Below are 14,638 nucleotides of genomic sequence, written 5' to 3' on the forward strand. Positions count from 1 at the left end.
TTGGAATCAGAGCCTTGATTGTCTCACCGATGTTTCCAAGTATATTCCATTAACAAAGAGGAGAGTCTTACTGAACCCACCGTGCTGTCCTTGCAGAGTGAGCGTTCCCTCCCTAGTGCCCCCCCAGCGCCCCCTCAGTGTCCTGCCTCCCATCTCTTCCCTCCCAAGAGCAACCCAGACCCCGTAGCAACCTCCTCAGCCCTCATGACGCCCACAGCCTGGACACAGCTGCCGAGAGACCCCGGACTGCCCCCAGCTTCTTTCTGGAGTGCCTCACAAGGGAGAGGAACTCTTCATCTGCACGCTCTTGGGGTGTCTTTCTCCTTCCCTGGGTGCTGGGGTCTGACTTCCAACACCCTCCCCCACCCCCACAGCGGATCTCCCAGGAGCTGCCGACCTGGCTAAGGTTGGCAAAGGAGGACCAGTTTGGGGATGGACCTGAACCCCTTAAATCCCCTGCACCCCTCCCCTAGTCTTGGAGGACTCCACTGGACAAAAAGCAGCAGGTTGTTTTCAAGGAGGAAATTCCCACAGCTAGGGACTCAGCACCCACCTCTTCCACCAACATCTCATTTCTCTGGGAACATCCTCACTCCCAACTAGAACGTGGTTTTTTTGTGGGTTTTTTTGTTTGTTTGGTTGGTTGGTTGGATTTTTAATGGACCTTGAGAGCTTGTTTGGAGGTTCTAGCAGGGGAGTGCAGCTACTCACATACCCTTGACTGAAGAACGGCCCTCCTCTATCAGGGAAGGTCGTCCTCTTGGACTGAGTGCGAAGCTTCGGGAAGGATGCACACGGAGCGGTGAGGGAGGAAGGGGACACCCCCCTAGCCAGCCACATTGGCCGAATCAACCCTGGCGATCAATGGGGTGACAGATGTCACAGCCGGGTCGCCCCCACATCCTTTTTTTTTTTAACTAGAAAGTGTTTTGATGAAGAATTGCAAAAATATAAGCATGTGTTTGTCTTCACTGGGAGTAATGATTCTACGAATGTCCAAATGTCTCCCCTGAAGAGCTGTCTCTCCCCAGGCTGGAGCCCTCCACCCGCTGCCTTGGCCTCTTTTCTGCAAACATAGACCTCCGGGAATAGTTACACCGTGCAGTGGGCTTCTCCTTGGCTGGCCACCATCCACAGATATGACACATTTGCAACACATCTGGGAACATCTAGAAACCCCCACCGCTCCTCTGCTCACACCCACATTCCGTTTTCAAACGTCTCAAATAGTGCTGTGCAGTAGAAGTACAACGGGAGAATCGTATGTAATTTAAAATTTTCTAGCAGTCATATTTAAAAACGGAAAAAGGGGCGCCTGGCTAGCTCAGTTGGTTAAGCATCAGACTCTTGATTTTGGCTCAGGTCATGGTCTCAGGGTCCTGGGATTGAGCCCCACGTGAGGCTCCCTGCTCAGCGCGGAGTCTGCTTCTCCCTCTCCCTCTGCCCTTCCCCCTGCTCTCTCTCCCTCCGCCCCCTTAAATAAAAAGGGGAACTGGGGAGTTGTTTAATGGATCCAGTTTCGGGGTTATAAGATGAAGAGTTCTGGAAACGGATGGTGATGATGGTTGTACAACAGTGTGGATGGATTTAATACCACTGAGCTGTACACTTAAAAATGGAGAAAATGGTAAATTTTATTATATATATTTTACCACATTAAAAAATTTTCAAATACCCAGGTGAAATTCACTTTAGTAATATTTTTATTTATCCCATTATGTGGAAAATATTAGCATTCCAACAAACTTTTTAGATTATTGAACTGTTTTATATTCTTTTTATCATACTAAGCCTTTGAAATGCGATCTGTGGTTACGCGCCCTGCACACCGCAGTTCAGACCAGCCACGTTTCAGTGGCCACTTGCGGGCCCTGGCCACGGTACTGGACGGCCTTCATCATCAGCAAGCATCTCCCATCCTATCTGCAAAACCCCACGTGTCCCCTGCAACACTCTTGCATGCAGTTCATCGGCAAATAAACCTGCAAACCTCCCACATGGGCAGCAAACCCCACAGGCCAGCCCCTCAGTCTGGGTGCAGACAGACATCTTCAGAGAATGCATTTGCTCAGGTTGATTCCCAACCTTGGCAGGTTGATCTGACTGCAAAAGCCCCCTCCTTTGCATAAATTTGCATCTCATTCATGTGTCAATCAGAAGCACCTAGCAGGGCCTCAGATGGTCATCTCGAAGTCAGGGAGGTGGTGGTGTGGGGCTGAGCAGGAGGCCCCCAGGTGTCCCTCCTCCTGCTTCCCCTCAGGCTCTTCCTCCTCCTCTTCCTCGATGAGGCTCTCCTCCTCTTCCAGGAAGGTGACCAGTTCCTCCCGCAGTGTCCCCATCTCCAGTCCCAGACCGCACAGCTGGCCCAGCAGCTGGACGTCCACTTGGCGGAGGTGCCCCTGCCAGTGGGAAGGTGGAGTCGTGGGCATCCCACCCCTGAGGGCGGGGGGGGGGGGCGGCGCGGGGATATCAGCGTGCCCCTGACCTCAAACCTGTTTGAGTCCTGGCCAAGATTCTTTGCTTAACCAAACTTCAGCTAAGCTCCTAAACCTTCTCCCGGGCCCATCTGTGCGCTTCCTTGTAAAATCCTGTTTTACCAAGAATCTCCCATCCTCCACGTCTGATCACTCCCAATATCTCATCTGTTTACTCATCCCCCATCCACACCCAGGCCCCGCCTCATCTCCCCCGCCTGCCTGCAGCATGAATCCTGTTGGTCCATTCAGCCAGATGCCCTGCCTAGTGATTTCCCATCTGCTGACCCCCACCCTCTCCTTCGCTAGAAATCCCCACTTGCCCCTGCTGTGCTCAGAGCTGAGCCCATCTCTCCGCAGCCCCCCTTCCCCCCCCACTACAGTGGCCCCTACACCTACCACCTCCCCCTTTTTTTTTTTTTTTTAAGATTTTATTTATTTATTTGACAGAGAGAGAGAGACAGCGAGAGAGGGAACACAAGCAGGGGGAGTGGGAGGGGGAGAAGCAGGCTTCCCGCTGAGCAGGGACGATGTGGGGCTCGATCCCAGGACCCTCGGATCATGACCTGAGCGGAAGGCAGACGCTTAACGACTGAGTCACCCAGGCGCCCCACTTCACCGTCTTTAATAGATGCCCTAAGAAAGCTTCTCTTTAACAATCCGGGCCCGCGGCACACGGCAGGGTCCTCACTTTGTCCCGGACCTTGACTGTCAGCTGGCTTCTCCCAGGGGCTCTTGATCTCTGCCTCTGTCTCTCCCTGGCTTTGTCTCTCCATTTTGTCGTCCCTCACTGTCTCTGTGTCTCTGTGCCTCCCTTACGATGTCTCTCTGCTCTCTGCCCCACCTTGCCTGTCTCTGCCTCTGTCTCTGTCTTTCCATATCCCTTTCTGTCTCTATTTCTCTGCCCCTGCCTTTGACTGTCTCTATCTCTCCGTCTCAGATTTAATCTGAGTCTCTGTCTCTGTTGTCGCTCTCAGTCTCTGCTTTCTATCTCTGTCTCTCCCTCTGTTCGTCTCTGTCCCTGTCTCTCTCTACTCCCTTGTCTCACTCTTTGGATTTATCTCTCTCTGCTTGTTTCTCTTTTATTGTCTCTCAATTTCTATCCTTCAATCTCTGGTCCTTTGCAATTCCATTCGTTCTCATACACGCACCTGTTCTCTCTCCCCACCCCCACCTGCGCCCCATCTCTTGCCCCTCCGAACCCCTCACTCACCAGCTCCTCCCAGATCCACAGCAGACTCTCCCTGGCACCTGCAGCGTCTGCCCCTGGGGACAGGAGGGTCTGGCCAGCTCTCCCCACTGGGGGGACCTCCCTCAGGGCCCGGGGAGGGGGGCCCAGCCCCGGAGGCACCAGTCCCGCCTGCCTCAGTTGCCTCCAAAGCTCCATAGTCCCTGAGCAGTGGCAGCCAGGAGCAGAAAGTGACAAGGTCCAGAATGACCCAGTCCTCTGAGGAGCCTGCGAGGCAAGGGGGGAGCAAAGGGCGTGAGGGGGTGCCTGAGTCAGCATTTCAAAGTCTGCTTTCCGGTGAGAACTGACGGCCTCACGAGGATTTTCTTCCTTCTAAAGTCTAACTTCAACTCTGCTCACAAGGGTCCAGCCACGGCCCCTCTGGCAGAGGCAAAACCCCCACCCCTCTTGACCCCTTCTCAGGCCGAACCCCTCGTGGGGGCTGGGTGTCTGGGGATGGCTGGCCTCACCTGTCCCGCCCTGGGTCTCTCCTGGGCCCCTCCCCAACCCCTCCTCCTCAGCTTCCATCCTTCCTTCCTCTCTACTCTCTGGCTTGCTCCAGCTTGGACCTTGTCTTCTGCACTTGGGCCACCCCAGGGCTTCCCAATTAGTGTGTCTGAGGAGCCCCGATCCCTCAGCTGTGGTACCTCAGTGTCCAGGCTACTGGCTAACTGAGCATCCAGCTCTGCTGACCCCTGACCTGCCCATGGATACCATCACTGTCAGCGAGGGCCCTGCCACGGCGAAGACTGGGACGCGGGCCTCCCTCTGCTTCCAGAAGCCGCCACCACCGCAGTCCTTGGCTCGTTGCCCCTTCCCTGTATCACTCTTGCACCTACCATCACATCTCCTACTGACTGACCCCCTGCCTCGATCTAACGGGACCCTTGTCATCGAATTTGGCCCATCCTGATCGCCCAGGATAATCTCCCCATCTCCAGAATTTTTTTTTTAATCTTTTCTTTCTTTTTTTTTTTTTTAGATTTTATTTTTATTTTTCGACAGAGAGAGAGAGAATGCAAGCAGGGGGAGTGGGAGAGAGAGAAGCAGGCTTCCCGCTAAGCAGGGAGCCCGATGCAGGGCTCGATCCCAGGACCCTGGGATCATGACCTGAGCCGGAGGCAGACGCTTAACGACGGAGCCACCCAGGCGCCCCCCATCTCCAGATTCTTAACTTGATCACATCTTCCATTTACCATATGAAGTAACAGATTCACAAGTTCCAAGGATCAGGGCATGAGGTTTTTTTTTGGGGGGGGGTCCATTATTCAGCCCACCACACCTGCCTTTCAAACCTGTCACTTTCCCGGTCTCCCCGTGTCCCTAAGTGGCATCCCTATCCCTTTAGTTTCTGGAGCTATTGGCTCAACCTTCAAAATAAACTCATAATCTGAGCACTTCTCACCAGTTCTATTGCCCCACCCCTGCTCCTGTCTCCATTCCTCTCTTGCCTGGACTCCTGCAGTAGCCTCTTTGCTGGCTCCCACTTCCACCCTTGCTGCCTAAAGTCTGTTCTCCACCTGGCACAAATGATATTTTTTTTAAAGACTTTATTTATTTATTTGACAGAGAGAAAGAGAGAGAGAACAAACACAAGCAGGGGGAGGGGCAGAGGAAGAGGGAGAAACAGGCTCCCAACCGAGCAGAGAGCCTGACACTGGGCTCGATCCCAGCACACTGGGATCCTAACCTGAGCCGAAGGCAGACACTTTACTGACTGAGCCACCCAGGCGCCCCGAAATGATCTTTGAAAAACATAAATCGGGGCACCTGGGTGGCTCAGTCGGTTAATCGTCTGACTTTTGATTTCAGCTCAGGTCATGGTCTCCCAGTCATGGGATCGAGCCCCGAGTAGTCGGGCTCTGTACTCAGCACAGTCTGCTTGTCCCTCTCCCTTTGCTCCTCCCCCCACTTGCCCTCTCTATATCTCTAAAATAAATAAAATCAAATAAATAAATAAATAAAAGGCATAAATCAGATCATGATATGCCCCTGAGAATGGAATTCGGCACAGTCAGCTTCCTGCCCACCTCTCTGACCTCATCTCCTACTTCTCTGTGCCAGCTGGTTCCCACCCCTGGGCCTTTGCACTCGCTGTTAGTCTGCCTGGAATACCTTTCTCCCAGATCTTTGAACGACTGTTTCCTTCTCATCCTTCACCTCCGCTTAAATGTCATCTCTTCAGAAAGGCCTTTGCCGAGTCCCTTACCCTCTAGTCACTGCCAATTATACTGCCTGTTCTTATGTGCCTCTTATCAAACATTATCTGAAATTATCTTGCTTATTCATTTGTTTCTTGTCCATCCTCTCCCCACCTGGAATGCTGACTCCCTGAAATAAGGTCTGTCTTGTTCACCATGGTAACCTGAGCACCCAAAACAGTGTAGGCCACGTGGCAGGTGTTCAGTAAACCTCTGCGAATAAATGAATGATTCTACCCACAAGACTTCACATTAAATCTTCACACCGAGAGAGAGCGCTGGACTCCAAACTGAAGTCGCGATCACAGTACTTTGAGATCTCACCTCTCTTACCCTAAAGTCTAACCTCACCACCCACTAGACCTTTTCCTTTCCTGACCCAGGCGTAAAGAATGACTGGGTCAGTTGCCTAGTCATTAAGGAGGTAGCGAATGAAAGCTGGAGGAAGAGGCAAGCTCAGGGGGACTGTGAGTACAGTCGGAGGGAGGGTACTCTAACAGGAAGGACTGAACGCTCTCCCAGGGAAAGGCTTCAGAGACTCACTGTTAAAGACCATGGAAATGGGGCGCCTGGGTGGCTCAGTTGGTTAAGCGACTGCCTTCGGCTCAGGTCATGATCCTGGAGTCCCGGGATCGAGTCCCGCATCGGGCTCCCTGCTCGGCAGGCAGTCTGCTTCTCCCTCTGACCCTCCTCCCTCTCATGCTCTCTGTCTCTCATTCTCTCTGTCTCACATAAATAAATAAAATCTTAAAAAAAAAAAAAAAGACCATGGAAATGGCTTTCGAAGCAATCTCTCAACTAGAGTAAAAAGTGCGGTGCCTTTAAAAGGAGAGCTGGAGCATGAAGGGGGCGTGGCCACAGGAAAAGACGTCTCGGTCTGAACCTCGAGGGTGGACAGAGAAAAACCGGCCCCTTCCGTTTACGTAACCCTAGCAAGATGGCGGCGCCCAGGGCGGTAAGTGACCGGAGCTCCTAGAGCCCCAAAATCGAAGTCCGCTCTGCTGCCCCCGCCTTCAGGGTTTCTGTCAACACCCAGGCAGCAAGGGGCAAGAGAGAGCAGGAGGCCTCTCCCGCTAAGGCTTATGCTGGGAGCGCTGACATGCGACCTTCGAGAGCCGAGAAGGGTCGGTGCGAGTCGCAGACAGCCGGGGCGCTTTAGAGAGGAAGCGGGGCGGGGACTTGGTGGAGAGAAACCAATGGGGAAGCAGGGAGCGCGTTCCGAAGATGGCGCACCCAGCCAATCAGAGGAAGGGACCCGATTGTGGGCGCTGGGAGTCGGGCGGGCGCGAGTGGGACCTTCTAGGGAAGACGGTTTGGGTGAGTTCCGTGGAGAAGCTGGGATTTGAGATCCAAGGGTAGGAGATCAAAGGGTACAGGTGAGGGAAGCTCATGGGAGAGTTATGCATTTTTATGGAAAGCCAAAGGGACGATGGAGGTCGGGGACAGGAACCAAAACGTGAATATGGAAGTTCCAAGGGAAAGACCTAAGGGAAATTTTTTTTTTTTAAGATTTATTTATTTGAGAGAGCGAGAATGAGAGAGAGAGAGAGTACATGAGAGGGGGGAGGGTCAGAGGGAGAAGCAGGCTCCTCGCTGAGCAGGGAGCCTGATGCGGGACTCGATCCCTGGACTCCAGGATCATGACCTGAGCCGAAGACAGTCGCTTAACCAACTGAGCCACCCAGGCGCCCGACCTAAGGGAAATTAAGGGGAGAATTTGCGATATTCGAGGAGAGAATTTAGGAAGACCTAAAGTCAAGGAATGGGTTTAGGGAAGACTAAGGTGAGTGGTTGGGGACCTAGGAATTTTTGAGGGAAAATAAGGATTTGGGCAAATTACCGAGAAAATTTGGTTGAAGCAGAAAAAGAAATTGGAGCAGGCCAAGAGAACACTGAAGGGAAATTGAAGGAAGAGTTTGGGGGCTTTAACAGGTAAATTAAGGGTGGTTTGGAGAGAAATTAAGATATTTTGGGGTTAAGAAATGGGTTATTCAGGAAGACTCCAGGGAAAATTGGATAAAATTAAGGGGGTATTTTGTGGGAAATTGAGAGGTCAGATAATAGAGGTCTTCAAAGAAAAATAAGGGTTTAGGAAAAGATCGGGGGGGGGGGAAATGGTAAGACCAAGAATGTTTGGCCAAATCAGAAAGAATTTAGGTTGATTAAGGGGAAGAACTTGGAAGAAACATGAGGAAATTTGGGGGATCTCAAAAGCAGAATTTGGAAGTTCTGAAAGAATTTTGTGAACCAGGAAGAAGCAGTGGGGGGGGGGGGTGCAGCAGGAGGAGGACCAAGAACAGGGGGATCCAACTCTGACTCTCACAGGAGGCTCCAGGCTCAGCCTCTCCTTTCCTGTCCTCCCCAGCCCCTGCACCTGGTGATGCCAGTATGGAACCGGGGTACCAGGGGCATCCGTGGCCTGAGCAGGGCAGTGGCCCTGGAGGGCAGTCAGAAGAAGGGGAGGTCCCTGCTCCAGTTCCTGGCTGACCGCTTCTATGACGTGCAAGCTCTCAGGGAGTACCTGCTCCAAAAGCAGGTGTTGAAGGTGCACCAGAAAAATCGGTGAGCGCTCTTGGCGGGCACGACCCTGCTGCGAGGGCCTTACCAGGCAGAACTCAGATCCTGCCCCTGCAGCTGCTATACCAGGCCTGCCGAATTGCATCCTCTCTGGCCACACCCTTCCCAAGGGCTCCAGCTCATATAGGTGACCTGCTGCCCACCATCTCTTGGAGGTCACGCCGGCACCTCAAACCTAACATGGCCCACGGCAAACCCTTGACTTCCCCCTAAGAAAGTCTGCTCACCCCCAAGCCTTCCCATCCCAGGAAACAGCAGCACTGTCCCCAGTTACTCAGGCCACATTCTAAGGAGTCTTCCTGATTCTTCTTGCTTCTCTGTCTTCCACGTCCAGTCCACCAATAAAATACCAGACATCCCAGATGTGCCCAGTTGTTAAGCTCCTCACTATTCGTAGCCTGGTCTGAGCCCCTTCATTTTATGGTTGGTTGAGCGCAGTAATCTGAACTGGTCATCTTTTGCCCCCTCCAGTCTGTTATGGTCTATAAGTCATCCAAAGGACTCAAACTATAAAATAGAGGGGCGCCTGGGTGGCTCAGTCTGTTAAGCATCTGCCTTCGGCTCAGGTTCGAGTCTCCTGTCGGGCTCCTTGCTCAGTGGGGAGCCTGCTTCTCTCTCTCCCTCTGCTGCTCCCCTTGCTTGTGCTTGCTCACTCTCTCCGTCAAATGAATAAATAAAATCTTTAAAAAAAAACTAAAATAGAAAACCACTACCTTGCTTAAAGCCCTCAAATGGTTTCCCATTGCAACTACAATAAAAGCCGGACCCCAAGGCCTAACATCTGAGCTTTGAGACCCCTACCAGGGACTCCCCTTACCCCCACCAGCACGGTGTCCTTATTGCTGTTTGTTCTGCCTTCCTAAGTTGAGCCTCTGAGCATTTGCACCAGCTGTTCCCTTGGCCTGGCAGGCTCTTGCCTTGACCTTTGAATTTCTTCCCACCACTCAAATCTCTGCTCAAGCATCACCTCCTGACACCCAAACTGAAGTAGCCTTCTCCCTCCCCAGCCCTGGCCCAAGCCACTCCTGAGTCAGTCCCTCTGTGTTACTTCCATCATGGATCTGCAATTTGCTCTTAACTTCCAGGTTTCTTATCTGTTTCCTTCTGTAAATGAGCCTCACAGAGCAGGGACCGCTATCTGCCTTGGTGCCCAGCGCTTAATGGACACTCAGTAAATATTTGCAGCCTGGCTCAGTCCTGGTGCTGTGGACTCTGACCCTCGCAGCGGCAGGGGGGTGTGACGCCGGGGTGCAGTGCTCAGCCTCGGCCACTGTTCTCTCCACAGGCCCTTCACCTACATCAAGGAGCGCTTCGGTCCCCACGCCGCGGGCGCCTATTTCATCCTGAAGCAGGGAGGCGCGGTCAAGTATGAGGGCAAAAGTGTCAGCAGGGGGTGGGGGGGGAGGCCGTGGAGCGCTGAGCCCGAGGCTCTTGGGACTTCTTGTTCCTGAGCTTCTGCTCCGTCACCTGTAAAGTGGGGCGGTGGTCGTATGGAACCTACAAGGTTTGCTGGAAAGATTCAAAGACATTTTGCAGTGGAAGCACTTGGAACAGACCTGGCACAGCACAGGAGCTCAGTAAATGTCGCTGTTCCTTTTCCTTCCTTCTCCCCTTCCTTTCTCCTTCTTCCCTTCCTTTTTTTCTCCCCTTTTTCCTCTTTTTTGAAAAACGTAGCTCATGCACCTACCCCTCACTTGGCTCCAACTAAAATGTTCCCTTGGTTTGAGCACCTTCCTCCAGCACTTTCCTCAGAAACAGCACAGACGTCTGAGTATGTTGGGTTTTTTTTTTTTGCCAGCCTATGAAGACTCTTGTAATTCTTGCCCTTTTCTCTGATGTTATGGGAGTTTTTCAAATAGGGGCACCCGGGTGGCTCAGTCCGTTGAGCGACTCTTGATCTCAGCTCAGGTCTCTATCTCAGGGTCGTGAGTTCAGGCCCCATGTTGGGCTTCACGCTCGGCATGGAGCCTACTTTAAAAAAAAAAAAAAAAAGGCCAAACATCGCATCTTTCATGGGATTGTCGGGGACCCAGGGAGACCCCACACTAAGGGCTTTGTGCAGGGCCTGATGGGTAACGAGTGCACCAGACGCGGGGCGACCACGTCATCACACGGGGCCAGGGAGGGGAGGTGCCCTGCTCACACCTGCCGTCCCCTTCCAGGTTTCAGGGCAAGGAGTGGATCCGGTCAGATGCGCATGGCCACTTCTCTCTTGACTTCTTGAAGTTCCAGGCGGTGCCCGTAGAGGCCGTCGATGCCAGTGGCTGTGCCATCAACTACCAGGGCCTGGACAGCCTCTGTGAGTGGGCGGAGGCGGGTGGGGCCGTGCACTTGCCCTTCTGTGGGGGGCTCCAGAAAGGACCACAGTGGCCTCCCCTCCGCAGTGGCCCTGAAGGAGCTCCAGTCCCTGTGGCTGCAGCGCTGTCCCCACGTGGATGACTGGTGTCTCGGCCGCCTCCACCCGCTAGCCAACTCGTTGCAGGAGCTCTCGCTGGCCGGTTGTCCCCGAATCTCCGAACGGGGCCTCGCCAGCCTCCACCACCTGCGGTGAGACCGCAGCTCAGGCTGGGCCCCAAGCTTGGGGGGGGCGCCCGACACAGAGGCGGGGAGGCGGGGAGCGGGCGGTCGGGCAGTCCCCATAGCCCTGCCTCCACGACCAACCTGGAGCGCGTGTGGGGTCTGCCCAGGTGAGCATTCGCAGTGAATCTGTCCGGGGGGGAGGGGGGGACACGGACGGACACATGACCACTCCTGGTTTTTCTTCCTTTTTGTTTTAATGACAACTCGATGACGTTTACACCGTCACAAACAGGAGGAGCCGGAGTGTGCATCTGGGGTCCCCACGGTGGATGTCTGTACTTGGCCAGCTCTAACATTCTCTGGGCAGCTACAGAGCTCGGGGCTGAAGCCGGGGCTGGCGCGCCCCCTCCACACCGCCACACAGAGGCCCTCCTTATGCGGGCCTCCCCCTTGCTGCCTCCCCTCAGGAACCTCCGCAGGCTGGACATCTCAGACCTCCCCGCCGTGTCCAACCCGGGCCTCACGCGCATCCTGGTGGAGGAGATGCTACCCAGCTGCCAGGTTCTGGGGGCTGACTGGGCCCAGGGCCTCCCGTCGGGGCCGGAGGAGCAGTCCCAGGACAGGGCCAGCCCCATCCCTGCCTAGGCCTCGGCCCCCCGCCCCATCAAGCTGGGCAGCAGCGGGGCTTCCGTCTGGGTTCACTCCACATGGGGGGGGGCACCGCCAGCAGGTCTGGGGAGAGCGGGAGGCTGGCGTACCCGTTCCTCACCTCGGGGGCTCGGGCTGGCTGCACCCTGGGCTGAAAGGTCACAGCTCCTGTGTCATCGGTTAGGCCGCTCTTTCCACAGGCTTCTCTCCTGGGTTCCAACAGCCTCCCAGGCCCGGGGGAGGTAAGCCGCCCTGGGGAGCCACACTCCCCCAACCCCGTGACTTCCCCAGACATGGCCACTACCACGTCGAGAAACCCTGCTCTTGACTTGTCCCGAGACTCAAAGTATCCTTACTCGAACGTGCTGCTGGCCCGGTTCCCTGTGGGGCACCCCTCAGCTCACGGCCCGCTGCGGCATCCCTGGCCTCCACTCGCCAAACGCCCGGAACCCCCCTGGCACCCCCGCGTTCCCGCTAATCTGTCCACCACAAATGCAGCTCTTGTGAAAACAGGCCTGTGCCTTTGCAGTAGTTTTCCCTCGCTAAGTGGCGTGGTAAGGCTTGTCGGTAGAGGGCGCCCGAGAGACCCCAGGAGGAGAGCCTCGGCTTCCGTGGGTGAGCTCTGCGCGCTCCCGGGCTCCTGCCGGGCGCGCGGCCTCCCCAGCAGGTGGATCCTGAAGTGCCGGGCGGCCGGCAGCTTCCCCCGCCCCGCCAGCAGTCTGAGAGCAGTGTCCCCCACTGAGGCACCCGCCTGCGGAGGACTCTCCGCTGCGTCCCGGAAGGGGGATTTCAGCAGATGCCAAGGCTCCTTCTCCGTGAATCCCTTATTTCAATTCGCTGTTCAAAGTCAACAGTTCCTGTTAAACTTCACCTGTTCGAATTACTGTGTGGTTTTTCTCTCCTGACTGGATCCACACTGATCCGGCACTGGCATCTGGAGTGTTCCAGGAGACGGACGCACCAAGAGGGGATTTGGGGTCGGTTCCGCAGCGGCGGGAAGCGGGCTGGGGAAACCCGCGGGGGCGCGCGGCCCAGCTCTGGCCCACCTCCGGCCGGGGGGTTGGGACGGGGTGCCGGCTGAGGAGCCCGGGGAGCCCCGGAAGCCCTGCGGCCGCTGCACCTGACCGCCATGGCGGTGATGACAACTCCAAAGATAGGTGCTGGGCAGACTGCGGAGTGCCCTTGAGCGCTCACAGACAAGGGCAGGCTCGGCTCTGTTGGCTCAGCTCAGGCGGCCTTCTGAGAAGGGGACGGCGAGCTTCCGTGCTGCCCCCGAGGTCCTCGGAGCGCTGACAGCGCGGCTGTTAAGTCTGCGGGCTGCCGAATCCCCAGTCTCGACCAGTTTCTCATGTGCAAGTGAGGGCGCCGCCTGGTACACAGAGGGACCCTGAAATCTGGAATGGGGTGGTCGATCTTGAACCCCCTAGTCACTCGAGCGTCCGTGCCCAGTGTGTGAGGGAACCAGCAGCCTGCCTGGGCTGGAAACGCTGTGCCCCCCCTGCCCGGGGCGGATGCTCTGGCAGCAGGTGTCTGTTCTTCCTCAGACTCCTCACAAGCGCCCCTGCTCTCACCAGGCCCCCAGACCCCCAGGCTTACGCCCCAACAGGCTCCAGGGCGCAGCCGCCCACGAGGACCCCGAGGGGGCAGCCTCTACACTTGAAGAATGGCAAGACTGGCAAACATACAGTCAGAAACCTGGGGGGCGGGGCAGCTCCAGTCTAAGGGCGTGAGCCCAGTGAGGGCCAAGTTCACGGTCCGGGGCACGCACTTGAGGTAACGAGGTAGCTAGCTAGTGCAGCGGGGTGGTTCTAATGGCTTTCTCAGGTCGCTGACTAGAACTCGACTCAAGCACGGCCTCCGGTTACCGAGGCACGGAGCTGAGCCGCCCTGGCATAATCCGGAGGGGGCACCCCCCAGAGCTCAGGCAGGTCGGTGTCGGACCAGGTTGCTCATTGTGGGAGCCGCACTTCCACCCCCTACTGTGTTCCACAAGAAGGCACCTCTTGGGTCATTCTCGATGATGGACTGCCCCGTTCCCACTGCTGGGCCGTTTCTCCTGATTGGACTCTGATGCCCAGAGCAACCCAAACCGTACCTTGAGATTTCCAACCACCTTCAGGAGGGGCAGTGTCGGCACCCCTGGGAGAAGTGAGATGAGCTGGGGGGAGCTCTGGGGGCGGGGCCCTGCCGCCTCTCCCAGGCCCGGGGCTGGAGGCGGAGGCTGGGAGACCCCTCCCTGCCCCGGGGGCCCTGGCCGTCCTTGCCCACTCTGGCTTCTAGGGCCTTAATATCCGACACTTCCTCTGCACGCTTTCCTCCAGCTGCTCCCACGGGCTCCATTACTCGAACTTGGTGGTTGGAAATCAGCTCTGGACAGATAACGAGCAGCTGCTGACAGACAAGGTGCCAAGGATGAGAGGATCCAGACAGTCCTCCCAACCCAGGATGGAGCGAAGGGGGTCAGACCAGGCTCAGTGGGGCCCTTGGTCAGGGATAAGGAGGCCCCGCCTGCCCACCTCCCCAGACGGCTGATGCAGCCCCAACAGCAGGGGCCCCGGAGGGCAGGGACGCAAACACAGGCAGACACCCTCTCCTGTCCCGGGGGGCCGGATGTGAGTGTTCCCGGAGTCACCGTGCAGCTGGGGGCGGGGCTGGGGGGACGGGGTAGGGATGGATCCGCGCCCCCGCAATGCAAACACCCGGCACCAAAGGGGGCGGAGGAGGTGCGGGGCTCAGCTCAGCTCGAGGGCCCCCGGTGCCCCCACCCCACCCTCCACTGGCCTCTAGCTTGGCACCCCCCTCACCCTCACCCTCCCCTTCCATCGAGTCCCCTCCTGCTCCTCCCTGGCTCCGGAGGTCCGCAGACGCCCTTCTCAGTCCCACCCCGAGGGTCGCCCACCTGCCTCTAACGTCTCTCTTCCTCCCGCACGGGGGCCTCGGGCTATCCGGGATCTCTCACTCCCCGTCTCCACATCCCCCCCCCCCCCCTC

General features: G+C 56.2%; 2 protein-coding genes across 5 annotated transcripts; one reads left to right on the forward strand and one right to left on the reverse strand.

Annotated features, from left to right (window-relative positions):
* Nucleotides 1-2,174: 2,174 nt before the first annotated feature.
* Nucleotides 2,175-4,381, reverse strand: ERICH4 (glutamate rich 4). The gene is made up of 3 exons (XM_021701119.1): nt 4,375-4,381; nt 3,688-3,866; nt 2,175-2,399 (listed from the first exon to the last, which is right to left on the reverse strand). Exons 1-3 carry the CDS (start codon nt 4,379-4,381, stop codon nt 2,175-2,177), a joined length of 411 nt encoding a protein of 136 aa, XP_021556794.1.
* A 2,459-nt stretch (nt 4,382-6,840) lies between these two features.
* On the forward strand, nt 6,841-12,546 carry DMAC2 (distal membrane arm assembly component 2). Of its 4 annotated transcripts, none has more exons than XM_021700934.2 (6): nt 6,841-6,858; nt 8,269-8,465; nt 9,766-9,846; nt 10,643-10,779; nt 10,865-11,027; nt 11,468-12,546. In XM_021700934.2, exons 1-6 carry the CDS (start codon nt 6,841-6,843, stop codon nt 11,643-11,645), a joined length of 774 nt encoding a protein of 257 aa, XP_021556609.1. In that variant the 3' UTR covers nt 11,646-12,546. The 4 variants fall into 4 exon arrangements, with proteins under 4 accessions (XP_021556609.1, XP_044778043.1, XP_021556612.1 ...); XM_021700937.2 differs by lacking the exon at nt 6,841-6,858 and adding an exon at nt 7,221-7,279; XM_021700935.2 differs by lacking the exon at nt 6,841-6,858 and adding an exon at nt 7,769-7,835.
* The last annotated feature ends 2,092 nt before the right edge of the window (nt 12,547-14,638 follow it).

The sequence above is a fragment of the Neomonachus schauinslandi genome, chromosome 16, assembly GCF_002201575.2.
Source record: "Neomonachus schauinslandi chromosome 16, ASM220157v2, whole genome shotgun sequence".
Taxonomy (NCBI): Eukaryota; Metazoa; Chordata; class Mammalia; order Carnivora; family Phocidae; genus Neomonachus; species Neomonachus schauinslandi.

Coding starts and splice junctions, on each gene's coding strand:
- ERICH4 (XM_021701119.1), bottom strand. Junction 2,400..3,687: donor TGTGGATCTGGGAGGAGCTG/GTGAGTGAGGGG, acceptor TCCCACTGGCAG/GGGCACCTCCGCCAAGTGGA.
- DMAC2 (XM_021700934.2), top strand. Junction 9,847..10,642: donor AAGCAGGGAGGCGCGGTCAA/GTATGAGGGCAA, acceptor GTCCCCTTCCAG/GTTTCAGGGCAAGGAGTGGA. Junction 10,780..10,864: donor CCAGGGCCTGGACAGCCTCT/GTGAGTGGGCGG, acceptor TCCCCTCCGCAG/TGGCCCTGAAGGAGCTCCAG.